Source organism: Saccopteryx bilineata, chromosome 1, assembly GCF_036850765.1.
Source record: "Saccopteryx bilineata isolate mSacBil1 chromosome 1, mSacBil1_pri_phased_curated, whole genome shotgun sequence".
In the NCBI taxonomy this organism is placed as follows: domain Eukaryota; kingdom Metazoa; phylum Chordata; class Mammalia; order Chiroptera; family Emballonuridae; genus Saccopteryx; species Saccopteryx bilineata.
Window position 1 is genome coordinate 311,810,492 of NC_089490.1, and position 27,848 is coordinate 311,838,339.

The 27,848-nt window shown below is 40.3% G+C and overlaps 2 protein-coding genes across 3 annotated transcripts in view; one reads left to right on the forward strand and one right to left on the reverse strand.

Moving 5' to 3' along the window:
• Positions 1-13,775, reverse strand: part of ATM (ATM serine/threonine kinase) — a 161,117-nt gene extending 147,342 nt beyond the window's left edge. The window contains exons 1-5 of one of the 2 annotated variants that reach the window (XM_066247402.1): positions 13,646-13,775; positions 9,986-10,084; positions 9,792-9,904; positions 7,522-7,667; positions 1,214-1,378 (exon numbers count right to left, since the gene is read on the reverse strand). In XM_066247402.1, the coding sequence (XP_066103499.1) occupies positions 1,214-1,378; positions 7,522-7,667; positions 9,792-9,904; positions 9,986-10,057 (496 nt within the window). In that variant the 5' untranslated portion in view covers positions 10,058-10,084; positions 13,646-13,775. Of the gene's footprint in view, positions 1-1,213; positions 1,379-7,521; positions 7,668-9,791; positions 9,905-9,985; positions 10,085-13,559 lie in introns of both variants that reach the window. The other variant, XM_066247412.1, reaches the window with a different exon arrangement.
• NPAT (nuclear protein, coactivator of histone transcription) overlaps positions 13,736-27,848 on the forward strand; it is a 59,660-nt gene continuing 45,547 nt past the window's right edge. The window contains exon 1 of the mRNA XM_066247425.1: positions 13,736-14,309. Coding sequence (XP_066103522.1) covers positions 13,736-14,309 — 574 coding nt within the window. The remainder of the gene's footprint in view (positions 14,310-27,848) is intronic.

The following is a 27,848-nucleotide window of genomic DNA, read 5'->3' on the forward strand; positions in this document are numbered from 1 at the left end:
ATGTGTGTTCAACAACTGTCTCTCTACTAAATTCTTCTAATTACACACACACACACACACACACACACCAGACATCCTCATCTTTAACAGGACCCCTCTTTACCTTCTCCTGGCAACCAAAGCTTTTAAAAGTGCTGTATGTATTTGCGAATGCATTTCCATACTTGTCACTAACACTTCCACACCGGTCTGTTATAGAACCAAACATATCAACCAATTTTATAATTGCCATTTATAGACTAATTCATCAAAAACAGCAGATACATTCTTTTCAAATGCATATGAAGCACTCACCTAGTTGAACCTTATTGTGGGTCAAAAAAGAAATCATAACAATTACAAAAATTTATAGTTAAAAAAGAATCTTCTTTGACCATAATGCGACGAGACTGGAAACCATAATAATGGGGGCGGGGGGACCAGAAAAATTTCTCAAACTAGATATTAAACATACATTTCCAAATAATCTATGGGTCAAAGAAGAACTCTTGAGAAAAACTAGAACATGTTTTGAATTGAAGAAAAATGAAAATAGCCCTAGCCAGGTAGTTCAGTGGATAAAGCATTATTCCGGCACACTGAGGTCACAGGTTTGATCCCCAGTCAGGGCACATATGAAAAGCAACCAACGAGTGTACAACTAAATGGAACTAAGTGGAACAACAACTTGATGCTTCTCTTTCTCTCTTTCTCTCAAATCAATGGAAAAAGAAGATAAAAACATAACATTGTTAATATTTGTGAGATGTTACTAACACAGTGTTTAGAGAAAAACTTATTACATTAAATGCTTTCACTTTTATGATATCTCTCTTGGTTTTCTTCTTTCAGCTTTAATCATTGCTGAGTTCAGGTGTCACTGATGTGTGAACTCACTGCACCCAAACACCTCTGTATCCAATAAAATTATAATTTTGGTTTGCTTGGTTTTTTTCTGCCACTGGACTATCAAGTCCTTGAGGACAGTGACTGGCATTTTTCAATTTTGTAATTCCAATTCTGATAGCAGGCACCTAATATAATGCCAGTGAAAATAATTTAGGTAGCTTATAATAAGTGAAAATGTAGGATAAGATTCTATAGTCATTTACTTTTACTAAAGTACTGTTAAACTGTGCAGTCATTTAGGGATACAGTAAGACTCGGGCTACACTTTTGGTGAAGTATCATTTCACAAGAAAAAAATTCACTAGGAACAAACTTCAAAACATACCTAGCCACTGTTGCTGAGCTATTTCACACCAGTATTTTCTCACTGAAAGAATGTCCTTGAGAAGTATATTGCTACAGTCACCTCCACACATGGCACCATCTGAAGAATCTTTCACTGTGTCCATGATATAATTCAAGAGTTCTTGACATTTTAGCCTCGGTGCTCCTATTTAAAAATAAAATAAATAAATAACGCATATATCTTCAGAAAAATTAAGGACACTTGGAATGGCAGCTATATAAATAATTCCTTTTGGGGAAATAACAATTAATCTTCTCATAGAGCAGGAATTAAACAAACAATGGCTCATGGACAAAATTCTATAAACCACCTCTTTTGGACATAAAGTTTTACTGGACCACAGCCACATCCATCCATTCATTTATGTGTTGTCTATGGCTACTTTCAAGCTAAAACAGCAGAGTTGAGTAGGAGAGAGACTATGCAGCCTGTAAAGTCAAAAACAGTATCCAATCCCTTTACAAAAAGAGTTTAACAATTCCTGTAGGAACATACAGCAAAACAATTATTCATTCTATCTTTAATAATTCCCAATTTTGGGCATTATATTCATACCTAAAATGATCCAAAGTTTCTTTATTATCTTTTATAGAGAATGAATTTATTAAAACAACAAAATTATAAGGAAGACATTTTATTTTATTTTTTTAATTTTTACTGATTGATTTTAGAGAGAGAGAAAGGAAAAGAGAAAGACAGAAGCTTTGACCTGCTCCTAAATGTGCCCCAAAGGTGGGTTGAACCAGTCACCTCTGCACTTCAGGGCAATACGCTAACCAACAGAGCTATCCCACGAAAGCAAGGATATATTTTTTGAGAAGCAAAATTATTTCCAAGACCTATAGCAAACAGTATTTATGGCACATAAATATATAAGGTCATAATTTATACAGTTTTATTTAGTAGAAATCCTGAAACTTCAGTACTAATGGATAAATTCTTCTAGGTAAGAAAAGTACATTTAAAATTAAGACCTCCAGGCCTGACCTGTGGTGGTGAGTGGATAAAGCATCACCCTGGAATGCTGAGGTCACTGGTTTGAAGTCCTGGGCTTGCCTGGTCAAGGCACATATAGGAAGCAATAACTATGAGTTGGTGCTTCTAGGCTCTCCTCCATCTTTCTCTCTTTCCCTCTCTTACTCTTTCTTTTCTCTAAAAATCAATCAATAAATAAAATCTAAAAAAAAAAAAAAAAAAATTAGCCCTGGCCAGATAGCTCAGTGAGTTAGAGCATTGTCCTGAAGCACAGAGGCTGCCAATTCAATCCCCGGTCAGGGCACACACAGGAACAAATGTTCCAGTCTCTCTCCTGCGCTCTCCCTCTCTCCCTCTGAATTTAAAAAAAAAAAAAATTAAAAAATTTTAAATTAAAAAACAAAATAAATTTTAAAAAATTAAGGCCTCCATCACGGCTCGTGGTTGTCTCTTCATGGCTCCATTGCTGGGGCTGCCCCAGAAGCTGGCCAATTCTGACGCCATGGCCAGGAGGAGCTGGTGATGGGCACAGGCAGCATCAACTGCAAGCTCCTTAAAAACTTTGTGCTCACGGGGTTCTCCCACAATGACCTGACCTGGATACTATTGATGTCAGCAACCTCAACTGGCAGTTTTTGTTTCAAAAGAAACATGCTGTTGCCTGACCAGGTGGTGGCGCAGTGGATAGAGCATTGGCCTGGGGCGCAGAGGACCCAAGATCAAGATCCCAATGTCAGTGGCTTGAGTGCAGGTTTACTGGCTTGAGTACAGGGTCACTAGCTTGAGTGCAGGGTCACCAGACTGAGTGTGAAATCATAAATATGACTCCATGGTTGCTGGCTTGAGCCCAAAGGTCGCTGACTTGGGCCCAGGGTCACTGACTTGAGTAAGGGGTCGCTGGCTTGACTGGAGCTCCCCCCCCACCCCTGTCAAGGCACATATGTGAAAGCAATCAATGAACAACTAAGGTACCACGATGAAGAGTTGATGCTTATCTCTCTCTCCCTTCCTTTCTCTCTCACAAAGTAAAAAAAAAAAGAAATGTATTAGAAGATCAAAGGCTCAAATTGCCAGAGGAATGTATACTGCAGTTTTACCTGAAAGCTAATAGCACAGTCTACCAAGACAGCAACATGAACCCCAATTACAATGTGGAAATTTTTTTGTGTGTGACAGCGACAGGGACAGATAGGGACAGACAGACAGGAAGAGAGAGAGATGAGAAGCATCGATTCTTTGTTACGGCACCTTAGTTGTTCATTGATTGCTTTCTCATATGTGCCTTGATGTGGCGGGGGGCTGCTACAGCAGACCAAGTGACCCCTTGCTCAAGCCAGCGACCTTGGGCTCAAGCTGGTGAGCCTTGCTCAAACCAGATGAGCCCACGCTCAAGCCGGCAACCTCGGGGTTTCGAATCTGGGCCCTCTGCGTCCCAGTCAGATGCTCTATCCACTGAGCCAACGCCTACTCAGGCACAATGTGGAAATTTTTCAACAATTTATAAATATATTGGTTATGAATGCTTACGGAGCTGCCTGCAACCATGTTAACAGGATGTTGTCTGGCAGCTGATGTCCCTCTTACTGAGAGTAGAACTGCTGTTATCTTGGGTAAGTAAGTACTATCAAAGAAAGGGTGTGACTGAGTGTTATGAATGTCATCCCAAACCAATTCAATCTGGTTGTACAATTTGTAGCAACCTTATGAGGAAAAGATTATTTTTTAGCCCAGACCTAAGGATCATCATACAGTACTCTTAAGTGACTGAAACAGATTCAAAAGTATCAAGTGCTATGGATTGAAACTTGTTTTTAAATATTAATTGGAAAAAAAATTTAATTGGCACTGTGTATGTATGTATATTGATATAAAACAGTGTTAATCTACTCAAGTTTCCAGCTTGCACTGCCTGGTATGTCTGTCTGTGTAAGAAGACAATTTTTGAATATCATTACAGTTTCTGGTTATTTATGTCTGATGTTTTGTAAAACTCAAATATAACTTTACCATACTTGTGGACTAAATAAATGGCCTGTGCAAATTTGTAAGACATGCCTGCACAGCTCACATGTTTGCTGCCTTGTCAGGTTTACCCATCATATTTACTGCAGGCATGTTAAATTCTTTCCTTTCAAAAAACTAATTTGTAATGGATGTGAAGGTTAAGAGATTACTGATTTAGAAAAATTGAGAGAGATCTCCACTGTTTGCCACAGATGAGTACTTTCTAAATTAAACCTTTTAATGGCTGTGTTGCTTTTTATATTTAAAATGTCTATATATTTATTTTGAGCAAATCAAATTGATGTCGCAACTGAAATGTTATATTTCAACATTAACAATCTTAAAAATCACATATAAAAATTTTTTTTGACAGAGACAGAGAGTCAGACAGAGGGACAGATAGGGAAAGACAGACAGGAAGGGAGATGAGAAGCATCAATTCTTCTTGAATGTCTATACTTGGTACAGAAGCTGACAAATGCCCACATCGAAAAATAAACAATATTTGCTTACTGGTTCCTTCCAACTGCCTCTTTTTTTCTAGTCTGTTTCTTTCACTGTACCGTGGATACCAATGCCAAACAAATTTGGCAAAGTCTAGACCTGTGTTTAAAGTCCCATCAACTCTCCAACCCTTTGAAAAAAAACAACTGAAGAAGTGAGATGACATGATAATAAAGCCCTGGTTCTGCTTCAAGACTAAAAATGTTTAAGTTATAAAGTCAAACTTGAAAGAAAAAAAAAGCCTTAAATAAAAATATTTTTCAACCATTTAAATGATCATAAATTGATAATTTCATCCACTCATTCCTGCAAGCCAACATACTGGTTCTTTCATATGTTTTTCAAATGTGATCTCCAGTGTTAATTTTCGGAATTGAAGGCTTTTTCATTTGTAAAGCAAAACTCTAAGCTACAAACTTTTCTGTTGGGCTACAAATGGGCTTGATATCTCTCTCCCTCACAAACTCTGTAAGTACAAACAAAGATCTATAAAGAACCCAATGGTCATAACCAAGAACACAAATTTTAATGGATGCAAGGCTACCATACAGGGCAAAAGCAGGTACAGGATATTTCAGTGTCACTTTCTTTTATCTGTGTTGGGGGCCTTGACAAGGGCTTATAGCTATCCACACAAACTGGCACCTCAGAGGAGATAGAAAAACAAATTTCTGTGAAACTATTTTGTCTAGACACTGGTCGTTTACCTCTATTCTGAGATATTCACTAACAACCTACCATATTTCCCCATGTATAAGACACCCCCATGTATAAGACACAACTTAATTTGGGGGCACAAAATTTGAAAAAAAATGTATTACATAAAGTTATTGATATCGTTTTATTTATCAATAAATTTATACAACTCCTCATCAGTGTCAAAACTTGCATCCATTAGCTTGTCCTCCTCTGTGTCTGATGACGAATCACTGTCTTCAACAATGAGCGCAAAAACAAGTGCAAAAAAGCGGGTAATGCAAATTTAAAAATTCATCAACCACTGTATGTTTTTAGACTCCAAATTTTTCAGGGGAAAGGTGCGTCTTATATATGGGGGAATACGGTATGCCTTTCTACTTAATAAAATTTACCAACATTGGGCTTTTCTGATACTTAAACTAAACTTGGTATCACAAAGCCATATCCTTACCTGTGAAGAGTAAATAAAGTCTGACCCCAAGAGTGCCTAAACAAACATTCTGGATTCTAGTTTTTTAGCAATGTGAAAGCCATTTCCTTATATAAGTCTATTAAAATCTTGCATTTTGGTTCAAAAATATCAGCTCTTCAAAATATGAACTATAGGCCCTGGTTGGGTAGTTCAGTTGGTTATAGCATCGTCCTGATACACCAAGGTTGTGGGTTTGATCCTTGGTCAGGGTACATACAAGAATCAACCAATGGCCCTGGCCAGATAGCTCAGTTGGTTAAAGCATTGTCCCGAAGTGCAGAGGTTGCAGGTTTGATACCCGGTCAGGGCACATATAGGAGCATCTCCTTTGTGCCTGTCTCTCTCACTCTCTCTTAAAATCAATTAATAAAAATAAAATTTTAGGCCCGGGCCGGTTGGCTCAGTGGTAGAGCATTGGCCTGGCATGCAGGAGTCCTGGGTTCGATTTCCGGCCAGGGCACACAGGAGAAGCACCCATCTGCTTCTCCACCCCCCTTCCTTCCTCTCTGTCTCTCTCTTCCCCTCCCCCAGCCAAGGATCCATTGAAGCAAAGCTGGCCCAGGCGCTAAGGATGGCTCCATGGCCTTTGCCTCAGGCACTGGAATGGCTCTAGTTGCAACAGAGTAACGACCCAGATGGGCAGAGCATTGACCAGGGCATGCCGGGTGGATCCCGGTCGGGCGCATGCGGGAGTCTGTCTGACTGCCTCCCCGTTTCCAACTTCAGAAAATTAAATAAATAAATAAATAAAATTTTAATTAATTTTTAAAAAAAAGAATCAAATAATGAATGCATGGATACACGGAACGACAGCTCAATGTTTCTCTCTTTTCACCCCTTCCTCTCTCTCTAAAATCAATAAATAAAAATTTAAGAAAATACATTGACTCTACAAATTCAAGGAAGATATGTGGCTCATCAGGAACAAATTTTAAAAAGCTTTATTTATTTAAATTAATAATAAGCAAAGTGCTATACTAAGAAAGCTAATGTAATCTTATAATTAATTAGTAAAAGTATAGAACAAAAGGTGTCAAGTCCTGCTCCATTCTGTATCAATTAAAACATACCTATAAGATTGAGCCCCACACTTCAAGAGAAGTAGAATTAAACTGAACAATATTCAGAAGAGAGTGACACTCATATGCACTGAAGGAAGTGGGTCTGTTCAGCAGAGAAAAGAGGACTTCGAAGATATATCATGGCTAACTACAAATATTTTAAAGAATGTCACACTAAAAAACTGATTAGAATTCTTCTGTATTATCTCAGAAGGCAGAAGGAGGAACAAAAGAAGACAGATTCCCACTACTAATAAAGCTGTTCCAAGATAGAAAAGAGAGCCTCAAAAGGTATGTTTAGTCATTATGGCTAGTGAAGTGCTAAGGACATAAGGAAGCAATCCAAGAAGAATAGGTGTTAATACAATAATTTTTAATCATCTTAACCTTGAGATCATATTATTCCATGCTTACATAAATTCCTCTAATATCTGAACCTACAATATTAAAAATCATTATACATACTAGAAATTAGAGTTAGCACTCAACTTTTATCTCACCATATTCAGACCAAACTCATGCGACAATAACCTATTAAGCCAATTATGTATAATAAGTAACATAGCACTTACTTTTATTTGCACATTTGATGAAATATTTGACTAAGCTACTGATTTCTTGCATTTTTTTCTGCCTGGCGGCTTGTGTTGAGGCAGACACATTTTGTCTTGCTGTTTTCAGACATTCTGTTTCTTTCTGAATATATTTCTGTAAAAATCTACAAGAAAACAAAATGGAATTTCAAAAACTTATTAAATGATTAAATTATCATAATAGCTTCAAGAACTCCTTCATGCCATCAAAAAGAGCATCTTTTAAACCATATTGCTTCAATCCATGTACCAATTAAATGAATTTCTCTTTCAAAGCCTAAGTTCCACAATACCAATTTAGAGTCTGGTCTGCAAAGCTTTCAATTTGTAATATCTATGATTTTCTATTGCTTTATTGCCTGCTTTCTTATTTTATCATTAAAAATTTACAATGCTGTCCTGGCCAGTTAGCTCAGCAATAGAGCATCGGCCCGGTGTATGGAAGTCTTGGGTTTGATTCCCAGTCAGGACACACAGGAGAAGCGCCCATCTGCTTCTCTTCCCTTCACCCTCTCCTTCTTCTCTCTCTCTCTCCCCCACTCCTGCAGCCAAGGTTCCACTGGAGCAAAGTTGCCTGGGTGCTGAGGATGGCTCCATGCCCTCCGCCTCAGGCGCTAGAATGGCTCTGGCCACAGTGCCCCAGATGGGCCGAGCATCACCCCCTGTTGGCCATGCCAGGTGGATCCCAGTCGAGCACATGTGGGAGTCTGTCTTGACTGCCTACCCACTTCTAACTTCAGAAAAATACAAAAAAAAAACAATTTACAGTGCTATTAGGGGCTCTCAATTCTCTTCAACCTATTTCTGTTATTATGTTCATGACCTACTTCTTTTTTAGGCTGTTGGAAGCGTTTCTAGCATTTAAATAAAACCTAACTATTAATATAAGATATTCATGATTAATTCGGAGTGCCACATGCACAGTTGGCCTACTTGACAGCTTATGCAAACCAGTATTCGTCTTTAGATAATAGCTATATTGGCGGTATCTGAAATAAACTAAGTAACCAGAAAAAAAGAGCATGCATTTTTTTACTTTATCCACATTGAAATCTGTAATAGTCAATCTATTACCAAATATGAGTTAAAAGTAAAATAGATTATCTATTCTAAACACTCAAACACAAGTAAATACTCCCTCTTGATTACAAATATTTCAAGTTTCTCAGTATTCTACATTAATATTTTATTCACCTTTCCCGTCTTAAAATCTATTCCTAGTTAACAGTTGAAAACTGTCTTAATGTAAAAATGCATCAATTCTGACCCACCTGTCCTGGAGGCCTGACCTGTGGTGGCGCAGTGGGTAAAGTGTTGATCTGGAATGCTGAGACTGCTGTTTCAAAACCCTGGGCTTGGGTTTGCACATATGGGAGTTAATGTTTCCTGTTCTTCCTTCTATCCGTTTCCACCACCACCACCCCATCCACCAGTTCAGCAACCAGTTGTAACTTTCCAATGCCTGAATTTCATTTTTAAACTGCATTCATATAGAATTATTCTAAAATTCCTTTATTATAATTTAACTTTTGATACTTAAATATTTTTAAATGTCAACATAATAATAAAGCAGTTCTTATAACTTAAATTTATTCTCTTAAAATAAAGTCTTATGAACAGACATAAAAGAATTCTCTCTAATCTTGAGTAAAATATATCTAAGACATTGTATTGAACAAACAATTTAAAATTAAATTTGTCTATATGTAAACATTTATTATTATTATTATTATTATTAAGCGACAAGTGGGGAGGCAGAGACAGACTCCCACATGTGCCTAACCACATCCACCTGGCAAGCCCCCTACCAGGCAATGCTCTGCTCATCTGAGTCACTGCTCTGTTGCTCAGCAACCAAGCTATTTTAGCACCTGAGGCGAGGCCATGGAGCCATCCTCAGCACCTGGGGCCAACTTTGTTCGAATCATTCGAGCTATGGCCAAGGGATAGGAAGAGAGAGGAGGGGGCCGGGTAGAGAAGCAGATGGTCGCTTCTCTTGTATGCCCTCACTGGAAGTTAAATCCTGGACTTCCACATGCCAGGCTGATGCTCTATCACTGAGCCAACCGGCCAGGGCTAAACATATTTTTTAAATTATGTTTCAGATAAATATTAAGTACCACCTTTATATGCAAGGCACAATGTTATATAGGAGATAAAGATAAAAAAGACAAATACACACCATAAAAAAATCACAACAGAAATAAAATTTTTTTAAAATACAGTAAAAAAAATTTAGAATGGAATACCTAAAAACAGCATCCCAATTCAAATATTTCCCTTGTTTGGAATCTGAATGTCGATCTAAATGTTGAACAGTTTCAGGATCCCGAATCAGACGCTTAAAATTCTCAACTTCTTTCTGAAAATGAATAAAACATAATAATGGGTTACCAATCACATACTTATTCCAAGGAAAAATAAAATTTAAGTAATTTACTACCCTTCGTTCTGTAGCTTTATCATGTTCTAGTTGACGGCAGCAAATGAGCAGATCATTAAGTGCTAGACTCATGGTTCAGAATTTCAGAAAACACATCATCTGTAAAAACAATACATATATAAAATTATTTCAGATTGTTGTATGTATAGTTAGATCTACTATACATAGATCTAGAGGCACACTGTGACCAAAGTAAAATGGTTTTTCTTAACATTTCCACCCTTAAGTGAAGTTTTCCTAGAATATATCACAACAAAGCTTGAACATCCAAATGTGTTCATTCCATGCAGTAGTAAGATAAAAATATGAAATATATAATTTACTTTATTGTTCTGGGGCCTTTTCTAAGAAACATAATATTTAAACTGAAACACAAAAATGAATGGAAGAATAAGGCAAAGAATAAGGAAAGGAACACATAGGGACTTAACACTGACCATCTCAACTATTCAAAAGCGCCCTTTCTTATATGTGATGACTTATAGCTGAGCCAAAAGCTTAAATTGCTTATGCTTTGGAATTGATATGCAGGAGGTTAGCAGAGCCATTAAGCCTTGCCTAGCAATTCCACCTTAACTGGCTTTATGGTTCTTATTTAATACGTAAAAACAGGAATAAAATTATATTCATGTTTTAAAAGAAAATGAAGGAAAGTATATGCTATAATGATATTCCTTGCAAATGTCAAAGGTCAACTATATTTTACTATGCCTTAATGCTTAGTAAAACTGTAAGAGCCCTCCCCCTTTTAGGTTTTCTGATATCGTCAAACCTTCTTTTGGTAACCTTTAAAAAAATCTTATAAGAAAAGCATTTTAGTATATCTGAGCCTTTTCATCAAGAAGATTCATTTGTTACATACACATCTATGATATCCACACACACATATATATATCTCAAGAGGAAAACAAATGGAAAAAGTCCTTTCCCATCCATCTATATATATTCTACTCAATTTTTCAGGATCAAGTATGTTTCTCTGCCCAAATTTAATCTCACAGATTTTTAAAAGTGGGAGGAACTGAGAGAACATGTCTAGTCTTCCCGTAAAGGAAGATATGTCTCCTAAAAATGTACTTCCCTTTCTTCAAACACTCACAGTGAGATCAAACTACCTAATAAGGCTCTTATTTCACTGGCAGACAGCTCTAACTCTTCTCCATTTGTATTCGTTGGTTGTTCTGACCCCTTCATCTCTATTACAACCTTCTTTACTCTGCCGTGGACCATTATAGGATGTTATTTACTTGATAGTCTTTTTCATTTGATTGTATTCTTGTTCAGAACAAGATTGTCATTTTTATTTTTCCATCCCTTATGATTTTATCTAGGACTCTTCCCCTTCCCTACTCAATCTTAGTCCTTCCTCTTGACTGAATCAAGAAGGAAAATAAAACATCTTAAGAATATTCAAAGAACCACAAAAATAGGCACCTTTATTCTTAAATATACTACTGATTTTATTCATGTGAAAAAACACACTTCTCACTAAACATGCGACACTTCCGTGAAAAGGAAGTTCTGAACTTCTTTTTAAAGCTGTGGCTTTTCTGAACTTGTTTTTCTCCCCTTCCATTTCTCAAAAATCAATTACTTTCAAGAAAGCAAAAACTGTTTAGCATTATCTACTTAAACAGATGTTCATTCACTGATACATGCAACAATATTTACTGGGCAACTGCTGTGCTCAAGGTTCTATGTTAGGGGGTCTAGGCTTATAATAAACCAAATAGACACAAATCCTACCCTCATGGAGTCATAACTAATGGGAAAGTGACATTAAGCCAGTATACTTCCTAATAAATCAATGCATAATTTCAAATTGTGGTATATGGCTCAAAAGAAAGAAATATATAGTAATAGAGAGCACCATTTTTGATAAACTGTAGGGAACACATCTCAGAGAAGTTTACAATAAAGCCAAGATCTGAATGAACTGGTACCTATCATAGAACAAGCTGGACAACTGACACTTTAGGGAAGATTAGCATAGCCTAAGGGTGTTAGGATGGAAAAGCACATGGTGTGTTGGAGAAACTGGAAGAAAACCAGAAGAACTAAAGTACTGTAGTTAGCTACAGGAAGAAAGTCACCAGTTCAAGTTGAACTTAACTAATGCATTGATTCAAAACTATCCAGGTTCCACTCCCAACATGCAACTAAATGATCCGTATTTCCTAAGAGTCTCTGAATTGACAAATCCAACGCTGATCTCTTTCCATAAGTTGACAATGAAGCCAAACCCCATCTTCCTGGATATAATTCTGCCCTTGGCATGCCAACCTTTTCTAGTGGTAAGTGTGGGCTTTGTACTCAGATCAGACTGCTGCCACTATTTTATAAATTTATAAGTTGTATAACCTTGGGTAAGTTAGCTAATCTTTTAACCTGAATTTCCTCAATGATAAAATGAAAAATAATACTACACTCCACCTCCAAGAGGTATGGTAAGGATTCATGTACATGTTTAACAGTGTGTGGAACACAGCAAACGCTCAATAGATTTCCATTAGCAATTATCCCTTTCTGTTTCACAAGTCTTTTTTTTTTTTTTCTTTTTCTTTTTCTTTTTCTTTTTTTTAGCGTGAGAGGCAGACAGAGACAGAGAGAGGGACAGACAGGGATGGACAGGCAGGCAGGGAGATGAGAAGCATCAATGCTTCGTTGCGGCACCTTAGTTGTTCACTGATTTCTTTCTCATATGTGCCTTGACAAGAGGGCTACAGCAGAGCAAATGATCCCTTGGTCAAGCCAGCGGCCCTGCGCTCAAGCCAGATGAGCCGGTGCTCAAGATGGAGACCGTGGGGTTTCGAATCTGAATCGTCTGCGTCCCAGGCCCACGCTCTATCCACTGCGCACCACATGGTCAGGCTTCACTAGTCTGTTTTGATGGTTGTTCCACCCACACCTGGAAGAACATCCTTGCCTCCTTACTTCTCATGCCATGTTCTCCCAGGGTATCTCATCCATTCCTATGCCTCCACCACGCTGAAAATGCACAAATCTCTTTCACTCAATACCAGAGCCTACTTGTGAGCTTTAGGAACCTTCCACACTTTGTACCTTTACACGCATTTTGCCGAAGGCTCGGCCATCCTCCAGGGCAACTGAATTGATTGTCCTGCGCTGTTTCCACAGAACCTCACTCACGGCTCTACTAGCCTAGTCCTCATCAAATTATTCTGAATTCTAAGTCTTTTTAAATCTGTACCTAGTAAAAGCAGCGGCGTTTACCATAGCAAAAGACTTATCACGAGGAAAAAAGTAGAGCGAAGTTACACAGCTGACGTCCAGAACCGGGACTACGGCACTGTGATTCTAGAGCCCATGTCTTAACCACGCGACTCTAGTTTACACAGCGTACTTCAACAGATGCTGGTTAAAACAGTTACCGAAAGGGCGGGGGTGGTGCTTAGTCAAGTCATGTAGTTAAATCTGGACGCGCAGGAGGGTTCAACTCAGGGCATTTAGAAGGTTCGTGACTACATCTGCTAGGAGCCCGGAAAGGGCTGGAGAGAGCGAAGAGGACAGGAGCCCGGGATAGATGCGGTGAAAAGAGCAGCAAAGGGCCGACCTGGAGGAGTGCCCGAGATGGGGGATAGGGCAGAAACGCCTCGGAAACAACTGAATTCCCCAACAGTATGGCTCCGACGCCCCTACCGCTGGACGACTCCGGCAGCCAAAGTGTCAACTCCTAAGGGTGGTTGCAACCCAAATCGCCGCTCCTCTCGCCTCAGGCGGCGGTCGCAGATGCTCAAGCCCGCTATCCACGCAGAATTGCTGCTTCCGGTTCAAACCCGGCGTGCCAGCGCAGCGCAGCGCGCGACGCGGAAGGAAGAAGTAAAGGGGACCCGGCGCAGGGGCACCGTCTGCCCATGCGCGTCAGCAGCACTCGCTCTCCGCTCCAAGGCCTCGCTCCCCAAAACATTGGGCACGTCGAGGGGACGCGCCTGCGCCGTGCCCACCAATGGCGTGCGCCCTTGCGCCTGCAGCTCTGCCTCTGGCTCTGGCTGCTGGGCCAGCACCCTACCTCCTCACCCCTTTCAACCTACCCCACCAAATATGAGGGAGGAAATGACGACAGTTTCAAGAAGAACGGAGGCGGGTTTCATTTCGGCGCCTTTCTTCCGCGGAAGCGATTGGCTGGCATGGAGCAAAAGAGGCGGGACAAATTGCCGCGGGTTCAGTGCCGCCACTGGAACCGGGAGATGCGGCGCAGTAGCTGTCGCTGCGTTGGCTTCCACCCTAGCCTTGTCTCTCATTGCGGTTCCTTCTGCACCTTCGATTATGTTGTTACCCTCGGACGTAGCCCGGCTGGTACTGGGTAAGCTTGGACGCGGGGAGGGAGGGATATTGGACCCGCTAAGCTGGACGGAAGGACCTTTGGGGCCAAAGGTTTCCCCAGGGTGGGGAAGCTTTGGGGTTTTGCTTCCCCGCCGACCACTTCAGCCCGGCAGTGACTTCTTCAGCCGGAGACTCGGGCCATTCAAGGCCCTTTGTGTGTGGGTGCTCATCTTAGAGGCTGCGTGGCGAGGGGGAGGACTGAGGAGAAGCCGGGGTGGAACACCTGAGGCCCGGATTCGGAGAGCGAGTCGGGCCTGCACGCTCAGTGGGGTCCCTGGAAGGAGAGTGTGGTCTACGTGCCGGATGGACTGCGTGTTTCTCAACCTTGGGTGCACTTTCCCTTGTCAGGGAATTTTTGAATTTTGTCAGGGCTGGGACCAAAATGGGAGAAATAAGGTCTTCCCCAGCCACCCAGCTTTGTAGAAAGACCTTCCTGCTGCCCTCCTCGTAACTCGCTTTCAGAACTACGAATCTGGGGCGAGCGGGGTGCTCTTCTCTCTCCACCTACCGCAGTAAGTTGGCCAGGGTAGAGGCTCGAGTCGCCAGTTGCATATTTTAAAACGACAGCAGCAATTTCATTTTTTTTTTTTTTTGGATTAGCAAGAAGGTTCACATGGGAAATGACTTTCAGTTGACTTTTCTAGTCCTGGTTAGTTTTCCCTCCATTTGCGGAGGTTTAGTTCCTCGGGGCCAGTTGTCAAGGTTTATTGTCTGTGTGGGAAGCGGGTTTCCTTGTTGTTTGTCCCCGGAAAGAATAAAGAGGATTGGGCTGCGGGGAACGGGAGCCACGTGAAGCTCAAATTCAGGATCTTTTGCGACATCCTGAAAGTATAAGGGATGTCGACATACCTGGAAGTAGAAAAAGTTTCATCTCTGATTTACAGTCTACTACCATTGTTTTATTGTTAAAAAAAAAACCCCACTTGTCTTGTTTCATGTTAAAATACCCAGCTTAGTCCAAAGAAATGGTGTTTGTGCGGGAGCTCTCGATAGACCCATTTAGAGGGTAGAGGTTCCATTATTCACTTTGGGAGAAACTGTATATTTTAGTAGCTTAAGTTTAAACTCACATTCTGTTAATGTTTGGCTAATCTTTTGGCCACTTTATCAGAATCAAATATCAACAGCTAACCTAAATCTACATCTGTGAGAAAAAGTTAACCGTCTTGTAATTGTTTTCTTTATGAGTCTTACATGTAAACCAATTCAGATAGACTTTCACAGTGTTTGTGATAACATTGGCATACATTTTTTTTTTCTTCCTTGCAGTGTTTACTTAAGAATTTTTGAATTTTGTCAGTTTGGTAATCCAGATGCGCTTTAGTAGCCACAGTCTTCAAAAGGGTTTCTCAAGCTGGGTACTTTTGACATTTTGGGCCAGATAATTATTTATAAGGTACTGTCCTTTGCATTATGGGATGTTTAGCCACATCTCTGGCCTCTATCCATTAGAGGTCAGTAGGACTCCAATCCCCACCCCTATTGCACTTACCCCCCCCCCAGTTGTGACAACAAAAAATGTCTTCAGGTAATTGCTAGTGTGAAAAACTCCAGTTATTGTTTGTTTGGTTTTGGGGTTTTTTCTTTTTTTGACAGAGAGTCAGAGAGAGGGGCAGACAGACCAGAAGGGAGAGAGATGAGAAGCATCAATTCTTCATTGCTTAGTTCATTGATTGCTTTTTCATAGGTTCCTTGACGGGGGAGGGCGTGGCTACAACAGAGCTAGTGACCCCTTGCTCAAGCCAGCGTCTATTAGGTCATGTCTGTTATCCCACACTTAGCCAGCAACCCCACGCTCAAGCTGGTGAGTTCCCGCTCAAGCCGGAGACCTCAGGGTTTTGAACCTGGGTGCTCAGTGTCCCAGTCCTGCGCTCTATCTAGTGATGTGTCTTATCCTAAACAAGCTTTGTCATTCACATTCTACTTTGATTGCCAGCTGTCCTAGCTGTATGACTTCCATTACTTTTCTTTTGAACTTTTGTCATTTTTCATATGGTCTTGCAATTCAATTTATTGTTACAAAACAAAATCTGCCTAAAGCATTTGCACTACACCTCCTGTTCTTAAAGTTGAAACAATCGTGCACTTACCAAAAATTTCAAGTTGTACAAAAGAATATATGCTAAGTCTCCCCACACTCACTGTTCTTGCTTTTTTTCATTTAGCATTATACATCTTGAAGTTCTTATCAACATGTAAAGATGTACAATTACAAAACTTAGTGGCTTAAAATTTTAACAATTTTATTCACTCATGATTCTTTAGTCAATAGTCCTTTCCCATCTTCAGCCCCTCTCTTTTTTCTTTTCTTTTTTTCACAGAGACAGAGAGAGAGAGAGATAGGAACAGACAGGAATGGAGAGAGATGAGAAGCATCAATCACCAGTTTCTTGTTGCGACGCCTTAGTTGTTCATTGATTGCTTTCTCATATGTGCCTTGACCATGGGCCTTCAGCAGACCGAGTAACCCCCCTTGCTCGAGCCAGAGATCTCGGGTCCAAGCTGGTGAGCTTTTGCTCAAACCAGATGAGTCCGCGCTCAAACTGGCGACCTCGGAGTCTCGAACCTGGGTCCTTGGCATCCCAGTCCGACGCTCTATCCACTGTGCCACCGCCTTGTCAGGCTCAGCCCCTCTCTTATTGTTGACCCCTTTTCTTTACAATGTTCTTTCAGCAAATCTTTTAATGCCTGATATGTTCCAGACACTGCCAAATGCTAAGAATAGAGAGAGAAGTACGTTCTCCCCTTAGAGTTTACGTAATTAGAATTTTTATCCTTACACATGTGCAGACACTAATTTACTATACCCCACCTCACATTTTATCTAATGCTGTCACCCTTTCACAAGTCAGATTTATTCAAAGAACAATAAATTCTACTTAGTTGCTCTACTTCCTCACCTACCTTTTATTCTTCAACATACTACACTGACTTTTTGTACCTCACTACTACACTTAAACAGCCCTTGCTACTCAGCTACAGCCAGCCGTTGCCTTGCTGAAATTACTTTAAATATTGCACAGGCCAAAATACATCAAATTGTTTATTGTCTCTGGATCACCAGTTTGGTTTTTTATCAGTTTGTTATACAAAGTGCTCTGTGTCACTGATCCGGCATGTTTTCAACTTTTCAACATCTGCCCTATGCTTCAGGCATACCAAATCACTTCCAGTTTCTCCAATTTTTTCTATGTCTTCTGTTCCCTCCCTTGACCCTCCTGACTCCCTCAGTGCCGAATGAAGCAGGGCTTGCCCCCTCCCTGGAAAGCCACCTTTCCTGGAACTGATCTGCACTTTGTTGGTCCTGGAGCCCGTTGGCACTGTGGAGGCCCTTCCTCACCCATTCATTCCCTGCCTCACACGGGCCACAGGCTTTCGGGCGGGGACCCCCCATGTCACATCTGCCCTTCCTCAGTCCAGTCTGGCCCCTGGAGGGGCCTCTGGTTCAAACCTTCACATGGCATTTTCACATTATTTTAAGAAGACAAAACTTCTTGGAGGGGTAAACAAAAGGAGTGTTTTTCTCCCTGTCTTAGTACTGTTACATTCAAGATTCAGGTCAAATGTAATCTCTGAAACCTCTTCCAGCACGTAAAGTTAGTACTTTCTTAAATGTTCCCACAGCATTGTACATTACTTCTGTTATATTTACCATGTTTTATTGTAGCTGTGTTTTCTTACCTTTTTCTTTTTTAAAAAAACATGAAAATTTAACCATTTTGGCGATTTTTAAGTGTTCAGGTCTGTGGCATTGTTCACATTCACATTGTTCTTTAATCATCACCATTATTCTCCTCTAGATTTTTTTCCTAGAAACTAATCTTTTTTCATATTCCCTATTTTTAATCTGGGATTAATGGGCAGGCTTTAAGAGTTCTGGGATCCCCAAAACTATCTGTAAAGGTTTATTTGCAGGTGAGGTGTTTTATGGATGAACTTAGAGTCCTAAATAGATTTGTTCCCTTCTCTATGAGTCAGTGTTCGTTCAGGAAAATTTAACCTAATCTGAGTATTTAACATGGAGAGATTTAATGAGAGCATTGGTTATGCTGGTGATAGAAGAGCAGCTTAACTGAGCCAAAGAAGAAGGGGGGTAGCAACAGCTGAAAGTCACTAAGTCAGGACAAGGAGAGATGAAGCAACCCAGAGGCTGGGTTCACTGTGCGGAAGATGGAAGGCTGACTTGCCTGGTGAGGGAACAGTAGTCATAGAGGAGATTCTACCAAGGCAGAGAAAGAATGGAAAGAAAAAATTGTGGCTTCTCCAGCAACCCTTCATTCTTACACTGGTGCTTCCTATTTATTGAACCGAGCCAGAAGCCAACTGACATGGAGCCTAGGAAACATTGCCTGCATTGGGTCCGGTTTCCTGTCATTCAGTGCAGAACAGGAAAGGGGGAAGAATAGATTCAAAGGCAAACAGAACCAGGACTGGCCCACATCCCAAAAAGGTCAAGAGCCACTGTCCTATTCAACTTTATATCTCCTAGACATAGAAATTTACAAAAGTAACTGTGATCATGATACTCCCCTTTGTCTATGTCGTTTATTCAGATTCTTGTTTATTCATATTGTTATCTATTATAATATTGTCATTGCTGAACTTTACAACCTTTTTGATTCTTATCCATTCTGTCTTTTCAGTTATATCTCTGCCTGTTCTGTCATATCAACTGTGCTTCATCCAAACAGGACATGTTCCCCAAACACACTCTTCATATATGTTTCCCATCAGCTTCTTTGCGATTCCCCAGCCATCTTTCAAGACTTGAAATGTTGTATAATTTCCCCATATTTGATAATACTTTCACTAGCCCCTATCTTCCCATGAAATAAGTCCTAGTGTCTTACCACCTTTGCCTTATATTTGTGTATATATCAGTCCTAGTTAACTTTTGAGTAGTGGGTTTTTTTCATACTCGCTGACCCATGGGAGTGAGTGTTTGTTTGTTTATCAAAAAATGAAATTAGCCTGACCTGTGGTGGCGCAGTGGATAAAGTGTCAACCTGGAAATGCTGAAGTTGCCGGTTCAAAACCCTGGGCTTGCCTGGTCAAGGCACATATGGGAGTTTTTTTTTTTTTTTTTTTTTTTTTTTTTACAGAGGCAGAGATAGACAGGGACAGACAGACAGGAACAGAGAGAGATGAGAAGCATCAATCATCAGTTTCTCGTTGTGCGCGTTGCGACTTCTTAGTTGTTCATTGATTGCTTTCTCACATGTGCCTTGACCGTGGGCCTTCAGCAGACCAAGTAACCCCCTGCTGGAGCCAGCGACCTTGGGTCCAAGCTGGTGAGCTCTTTGCTCAAGCCAGATGAGCCCGCGCTCAAGCTGGCGACCTCGGGGTCTCGAACCTGGGTCCTTCCGCATCCCAGTCCGACGCTCTATCCACTGCGCCACCACCTGGTCAGGCACATATGGGAGTTGATGCTTCCAGCTCCTCCCCACTTCTCTCTCTCTGTCTCTCTCTTCTCTGTCTCTCTCTCTCCTCTCTAAAAATTAATAAAATTTAAAAAAAAAAGATGGCTATAAAACAATCTTTTAAAAAAAAAAATGAAATTAGTTCCAGTTAGTTTTATTAACTTAAAATCATGTTTGTTTGATAACCAATTTATGGAAACAAGAACATGCATTTGCCTTTTTATAATGTTGCCTTACACATTTTTAAAAGAAATCGATCATACTCTGGATGGTCAGGAGACATGAGGATGTACAGGAATGTTCGTACTACTCACAGGGTTAATCATAATTTGTTTATTAACACAGCCTTTGTTATTTATGGATCTAGTAATATAAGGGCATCATAAATAAAGTTTTTCTGTGAATTATTCACATTTTTTAGAATCATCAAACCACTGATTTTTCTGGGGAATTATTAGGATATATGAAGGAGATATTTTCAGATAGGAGGATTTGCAATCTCTTGGTTTCATCAGGCACCTCTTTTTTATCTTTTCCTCTATGAACAGGAAGCAAGGTCAAATTTTTATTTTTCTGAAGTTGGAAACGGGGAGGCAGGCAGACTCCCGCATGCGCCCGACCAGGATCCACCCAGCATGCCCACCAGAGGGCAACGCTCTGCCCATCTGGGGCATTGCTCTGTTGCAACCAAAGCCATTCTAGCGCCTGAGGCAGAGGCCACAGAGCCATCCCCAGCGCCTGGGCCAACCTTGCTCCAATGGAGCCTTGGCTGCGGGAGGAGAAGAGAGAGACAGAGAAGAAGGAGAGGGGGAGGGGTGGAGAAGCAGATGGGCGCCTCTCCTGTGTGCTCTGGCAGGGAATCGAACCCGGGACTCTTGCACGCCAGGCCGACGCTCTACCACTGAGCCAACCAGCCAGGGCCTGCAAGGTCAATTTGAATACCGTTGATTTAGTTACAATTTTATCCTTCCATTTCTTTTTCAGTTATGTTTCTCCTTCAGTCTGTTTTGTTACTCATTACTACCTCCACTGAAAAGGAGATAGAAGACAGTACTGGGTTAAGAAAAAAAAGCAATGTCACCTTGTTAAATTTAATGTTCTAAAGAAAAAAGGAAACTTCAGGCCTAATATTTGAATATCTTTGCCACTAAGTTGACAAAATAGATACATTTATTTTATTCTAAAGTTACTTTTAGAAATGAGAAACAACTAATAACTATTTTTAGTTGAAGAGTAATTATTTATATTATTGTAATGAGAGATAATTGGTCTAACGTATTTTCATTGTGACATTTGAGATTTAGAATCACTTTTACCAAAATTTTCTCTATTATTGTAATTTAGAATGCTCACAATCAGGTACTTGATAATAAATAAGATTTTTGTAGGCAAATGACTGGTTAGCTATATTAAATAAATGAACATGAATGTAGTCAAACATTACCAATTTATTTTAGAACTTCTGGGACAAAAGTAAAACAAAATACATCTAAAATGGGAACTCTAGATTGACCAAAGTGGGGCATGAACACTTATTATACAGTAGGTATGAAGCCTTGGGGCTATTTCATTCTTTTTGAGAGTCCTTGGTCTAGAGAAAAATCAAATCTACTTTGAGGAATTAGATATCATACCGCCACCTGTTAGAACTCCCAAGTGGTTATGAAAACATCTAGGGTGGTCAGTACTTTGGAAATGCTCTACCATGAAATGAAACTGTTTATTGGGATTTTCAGTTTAAATCTTGAAACAAAGAAATAACTCAATTGCCCTGGTTCCAGGGAACACATTTTAAATTTCTATAGTCATGAAATCCTATTAGCATCTGTTATACTTACTCCAAATAATATAAATGTCGGAAAGCCAGCCCTCTTAAAAATTATTTATTTTCAGATGGCTATAATTTTGTATTGAGTTATTTGTGAAAAATATAAAAAGAAGGGAAATAATAATTTATCTTTGATCTATTTAATTTCACACTTGAGGTGAATTCACATTTTCAATGATGAGGATATTAGAGTAGCAGTATCTGAGACAAAAAGAAAAAAAGGTTTTTTCTGGTTTCTAAATACTTTTTCATTTTCCAAAGCACAAAGTCTTTGGTGTTTTATTTGTAGGTTTGTTTCTTGCATTAGTTAGCAAGAGGTTGGAAAATTGATTTACCAACTATAATTAGAAAATGATGAGTTAGTTCCCACATCCCAGGTTGGTTATTTCCTAAAATGGGATGACAACTTCCTTGTCCTTTCCTTTTCATAACATTAATATATAATGTCTCATAGGCCCAATCATTAGTTTTTTTAATTGTAGGCCCTGGTTAAAGATACAGTTTCAGGTAAAAAGAGTAGAACTTTATAATTTAAAGGTGGAATAGACCTTAAGACCTTTGAAAGAGTTGCTTTAGCCTGACCAGGCATTTGCGCAGTGGGTAGAGCCTTGGACTGGGATGCAGAGGACCCAGGTTCGAAACCCTGAGGCCACCCAGGTTCTTCAGCTTGAGCCCAAGGTCTCTAGCTAGAGCAAGGGGTCACTAGCTCTGCTGTAGCCCCCCCCCCATCAAGGTACATATGAGAAAGCAATCAATAAACAACTAAGGTGCCACAATGAATAATTGATGCTTCTCATCTCTCTCCCTTCCTGTCTATCTGTCCCTCTCTCACTCTGTCTCTATCACAAATAGAAAAAGTAAAATAATTGGTTTAGTACGGCAGGTCTAACGAGTAACTTGTTTCATTCGATGTTTTTTCATTATAACATTGATGGGATGCCAGATCATCAGCTTAATTGTTTATATTAATTAGCCTGTGGGAAAATTAGGTGAGGTTTTTTTCTTTAAGATTTTATTTATTGATTTTTAGAGAGAGAGAAAGGCGGGGTGGGGGGAGAAGCAGGAAGCATCAACTCAAAGTTGCTTCTCATATGTGCCTTGATCGGGGAAACCTGGGGTTTCGAACTGGTGACTTCAGCATTTCAGTTCGTCGTTTTATCCACTGTGCTACCTCATGTCAGGCAAATTAGTTTTATTATACCTCCTAAAATCACAGAACCAATCAATTAGCTTAAAGTTGTAGAACCTATGATGTTAAGTTGGGGTGTACAGTAGTTAAATACTTATTTACTGTTATACCAGCACTGAGATAAATAGACTACAAAGGCAAGTATGAGGGAATCCAGTGCCTGGTATTAGGAGTATGGTACATAACGAGAAGGTTGAAAGAAAAATCCTCTGAGAAAATGATAGCTACAGTAGATCTGAAGAATGAGTAGACATTAGCTATGGTAGGAAAAAATAAAGCTGCCCAAGCAAAGTGAGTAAAGTATACAGTGGCCTTGAAATAAAAACATTCATTTATTTGCAGAGTTGAAGGACCGCTTTGGCTGGGAGAGATAGAATAACAAGATGTAGAGCTAAAGAGCAAATTAGAATGCAAAACAAGTAGAACCCCATATGACATTAAGAAGTTAGAATTAAATTTTCTCATTGAGATCTAATTCACATACCACGAAGTGTAAAACTTAGTTTTTAGTATATTCAAAATTTTTCGCAGCCATCACCTCAAAAGAAACCCCATGCCTGTTAACAATTACAACCCCTTGTTCCCTTCCCCCACCCTCTGGCAACCACTAATTTACTTTCTGTCTCTGGATTTGCCTGTTCTGGACATTACATGTAAATGGGTATATACAATATGTAGACTTTTGTGTCTGACTTCTTGAACTGAACATGTTTCAAGATTCATCCATGTTGAAGCAAATAAGCATCGTTAATTCCTCCTTATGCCTGAAAAATGTTCCATTGTTCAGATATTTCACATTTTGTTTTTCCATTGACTGGTGGACATTTGCATTGTTTCCATTTCTGGGCTATTATAAAAAATGCTTGTATGAACATTCATGTACAAGTTTTGTTTGGACATATGGTTTGTTTTTTGGGTTTGTTTTGTGTGTGTGTGTGTGTGTGTGTGTGTGTGTGTGTGTGTGTGTCAGAGAAAGAGGGATAAACAGGAAGAGAGAGAGATGAGAAGCATCAGTTCTTTGTTACAGCACTTTAGTTGTTCATTGATTCCTTTGTCACATGTGCCTGGATGAGGGGTGGTGGGGTGGGAGGGCTACAGCCGAGTGACCCCTTGCTCAAGCCAGTGACCCAGTGACCTTTGGGCTCAAGCCAGCGACCATGGGGTCATGTCTATGATCCCACACTCAAGCCAGCAACCCCGCACTCAAGCCAGAGACTTCGGGATTTCCAGCCTGGATCCTCTGCATCCCTGTCTGACATTCTATCCACTGCGCCACTGCCTGGTCAGTCTGGACATGTGGTTTTAATGCTCTTAGACGTGTATCTAAGATTGGACTTGCTCAGTGATATGGTAATTCTATGTTTAATATTTTTAAGAACTTGCCAAGTGATTTTCCAAAATGGTTGAACCATTTTTATCATCCCACTAACTATATAAGGTTTCCAGATTATTCACCTTTTTTCAATGCAAACAGTCCCCATCTTATGATAGTTTGGTATATGATTTTTTCCATTTTATAATGGTGCAAAGGCAATACACATTCAGTGGAAACTGAATTGGTTTTTGAGTTTTGATCTTTTCCCTTACTTGCAGTATGCCGTATGGTACTCTTATGATGCTGTGCAGTGACAGTGAACCGCAGCTCCTAGTCAACAACATGATCATGAGAGTAAACAACTCAGAAGTCTACAATATACTGTGTTACCAGCCTTCTTTGGATGTTGTGTTTTGTATTTTAACATTCCTTCATGACAAAACTCCCATCTGTATTTCCAGCTTCTGTTGAGAAGGGAAAGCAATCGCTCTTAAAATGAAACTCAAGGTGATTGCCCAACTGTAGGCTAATATGTGTTCTGAGCACATGTAAGGCAGATTAAGCTAACTATGATGTTTAGTAAATTAGACGTATTAAGTGCATTTCAACTTATGATATTTTCAACGTAGTATGGATTTATCGGGACATACCCTCATTTAAGACAAGCAGTATCTGTATTTATGAATTTTTTAATTCTAGTTATCTTAGTATCAGTTGGTTATATCTCATTGTAGGTTTGATTTTACACTTTTCTAATGATAAATGAAAGTTGAGCCTCTTTTCATATGCTTATAACTACTTTGTATATCTTTGGAGAAAGGGCTCTCCAAATCTTTTGTCCATTTTTTCTTTGTCTTATAAGAGTTCTTTATATATTCTTGATTCTAGTCTCAAATGTATGATTTGCAAATATTTTCTTATTTTGCTTACTGTTTGTCTTTTTATTTGTTAGTATCCTTGCAAGCACAAAATTTTTTAATATTCTATTTTTTCCTTGGTTGCTTATTTATTAGATGTCATATCTAACAAACCATTGCCTAATTCAAAGTCAGAAACAAAGATTTACACCTATTGTTTTTCTAAGTGTTCATAGCTTTAACTCTTGCATTTGTTTTGTTTTAATTTTTGTATGTGGTAAGAGGTAAGGGTCCAACATCTTTTTTTTTTTTTTTTTTTTTTTTTTTTGTATTTTTCCGAAGCTGGAAACGGGGATAGACAGTCAGACAGTCTCCCGCATGCGCCCCACCGGGATCCACCCGGCACGCCCACCAGGGGCTACGCTCTGCCCACCAGGGGGCGATGCTCTGCCCCTCTGGGGCGTCGCTCTGCCGCGAGCGAGCGACCAGAGCCACTCTAGCGCCTGGGGCAGAGGCCAAGGAGCCATCCCCAGCGCCCAGGCCATCTTTGCTCCAATGGAGCCTTGGCTGCGGGAGGGGAAGAGAGAGACAGAGAGGAAGGAGGGGGTGGGGGTGGAGAAGCAAATGGGCGCTTCTCCTGTGTGCCCTGGCCGGGAATCGAACCCGGGTCCCCCGCACGCCAGGCCGATGCTCTACCACTGAGCCAACCGGCCAGGGCCAACATCATTTTTTTGCTTGTGGCTATCCAGTTGTCCTAGCACCAGTTGTTGAAAAAACTATTCAATTCTCCGTGAAAAAAACATGAAAAGATACTCAACTTTATTTGTACCGACTTGGTACTCCGAAATCAATTGATCATAAATGTCTGGACTGTTAATTCTCTTTCATGGATATATAAGTCTGTCCTATGGCAGTAACAGATTGCCTTGATTACTTTAGCTTTGTATGTTTTGGAATGGGTGTGAGTCCTTCAATATTTTCTTTTTTAAGATTTTTGTGGTTGGCCCTGGCCGGTTGGCTCAGCGATAGAGCGTCAGCCTGGCGTGCGGGGGACCCGGGTTCGATTCCCGGCCAGGGCACATAGGAAGCGCCCATTTGCTTCTCCATCCCCCCCTCCTACCTCCCTGTCTCTCTCTTCCCCTCCTGCAGCCGAGGCTCCATTGGAGCAAAGATGGCCCGGGCGCTGGGGATGGCTCCTTGGCCTCTGCCCCAGGCGCTAGAGTGGCTCTGGTTGCGGCAGAGCTTCGCCCCTGGTGGGCGTGCCAGGTGGATCCCAGTCGGGCGCATGCAGGAGTCTGTCTGACTGTCTCTCCCCGTTTCCAGCTTCAGAAAAATACAAAAAAAAAATAAAAAATAAAAGATTTTTGTGGTTATTCTGGGTCCTTTGTCTTTCTGTGTTGTTAATTTTTGCACAAAGATTTTGATACAGATTGTGTTGCATGTGTAGATCAACTTAGAGAGTATTGACATCTTAACAGTACTGTATTAAGTTTTTTGATTATGAACAATGATATCTTTTCATTTATTTAGTTTCTTTAATATTTTTCATGATTTCTACTTTTTAGTGTAGTCCTATATTTTGGTAAACTTATTCCTATGTTTTTTTTTCATTTGGTGCTATTATAAATGGAATTGTTTTTTCTTTATTTCATTATTTGATTGTGAGTGTATATAAATAAAATATCATTTGTATATTCATCTTGTACCCTGTAATTTTACTGATATCACTGATTGGTTTTAACAGATTTTCTCTCTGTGTGCATGGATTCCTTAAATTTTTTTATATAGAACATCATGTCATCTGCAAATAGAGATATTTAACTATTTTCCTTCTATCCTGGATGCTTTTTATTTCAGTATCTTTCCTAATTGCCCAGGCTAGAACTTTGAGTACATTGTTGCATAGAAGTATCAAGAGCAGACAGACATCCTTGTGTTTTCCTTGATCCTATGGGGAAAGCTTTGAATCTTTCACTATTCAATATGATTTTACTATGTAACCTTTTTTTGGAGGGGTGATAGAAACATCGATTTGCTGATCCACTCTATTTATGCATTCCATTGGTTAATTCATGTATGTGCCCTGACCAGGGACTAAACCTACAGCTTTGGCATATCAGGATTACCCTCCAACCAACCAAAGGGCCTGTGGGATTTTAGTAGATAACTTCACTCAGTTAAAAACTTTACCTTCTAGGCCCTGGCCGGTTGGCTCAGTGGTAGAGCGTCGCAGGAGTCCCAGGTTTGATTCCCAGCCAGGGCACACAGGAGAAGCGCCCATCTGCTTCTCCACCCCTCCCCCTCTCCTCCCCTCTGTCTCTCTCTTCCCCTCCCGCAGCTAAGGCTCCATTGGAGCAAAGTTGGTCCGGGCACTGAGGATGGCTCTATGACCTCTGCCTCAGGCACTAGAATGGCTCTGGTTGCAACAGAGCAACGCCCCAGATGGGCAGAGCATCGCCCCCTGGTGGGCATGCTGGGTGGATCCCGGTCCGGCGCATGTGGGAGTCTGTCTGACTGCCTCCCTGTTTCCAACTTCAGAAAAATACAAAAAACAAAACAAAAAAACTTTACCTTCTAGTCCTAGTGTTTTAAATTGTGAAACAGTGTTGCAGTTTGTTGAATGATTTTTCCTGCATCTTTTGAGATGATAATGTGGTTTTTTACCTTTAGTAATATATACTGTCTTAGGCCCTGGCCGGCTTGCTCAGTGATTAGTGCGTTGGCCTGGCGAATGGAAGTCCCAGTTTCAATTCCTGGTCAGGGCACACAAGAGAAGTGGCCATTTGCTTCTAACCACCTCCCTCTCCCTCTTCTCTCCCTTTTTTCCCTTCTGCAGCCATAGCTCTGTTGATCCCACTCCCAGTATCATCCTCATGTGCTAAAAATACCTTGGTTGTGAGCATCGGCCAC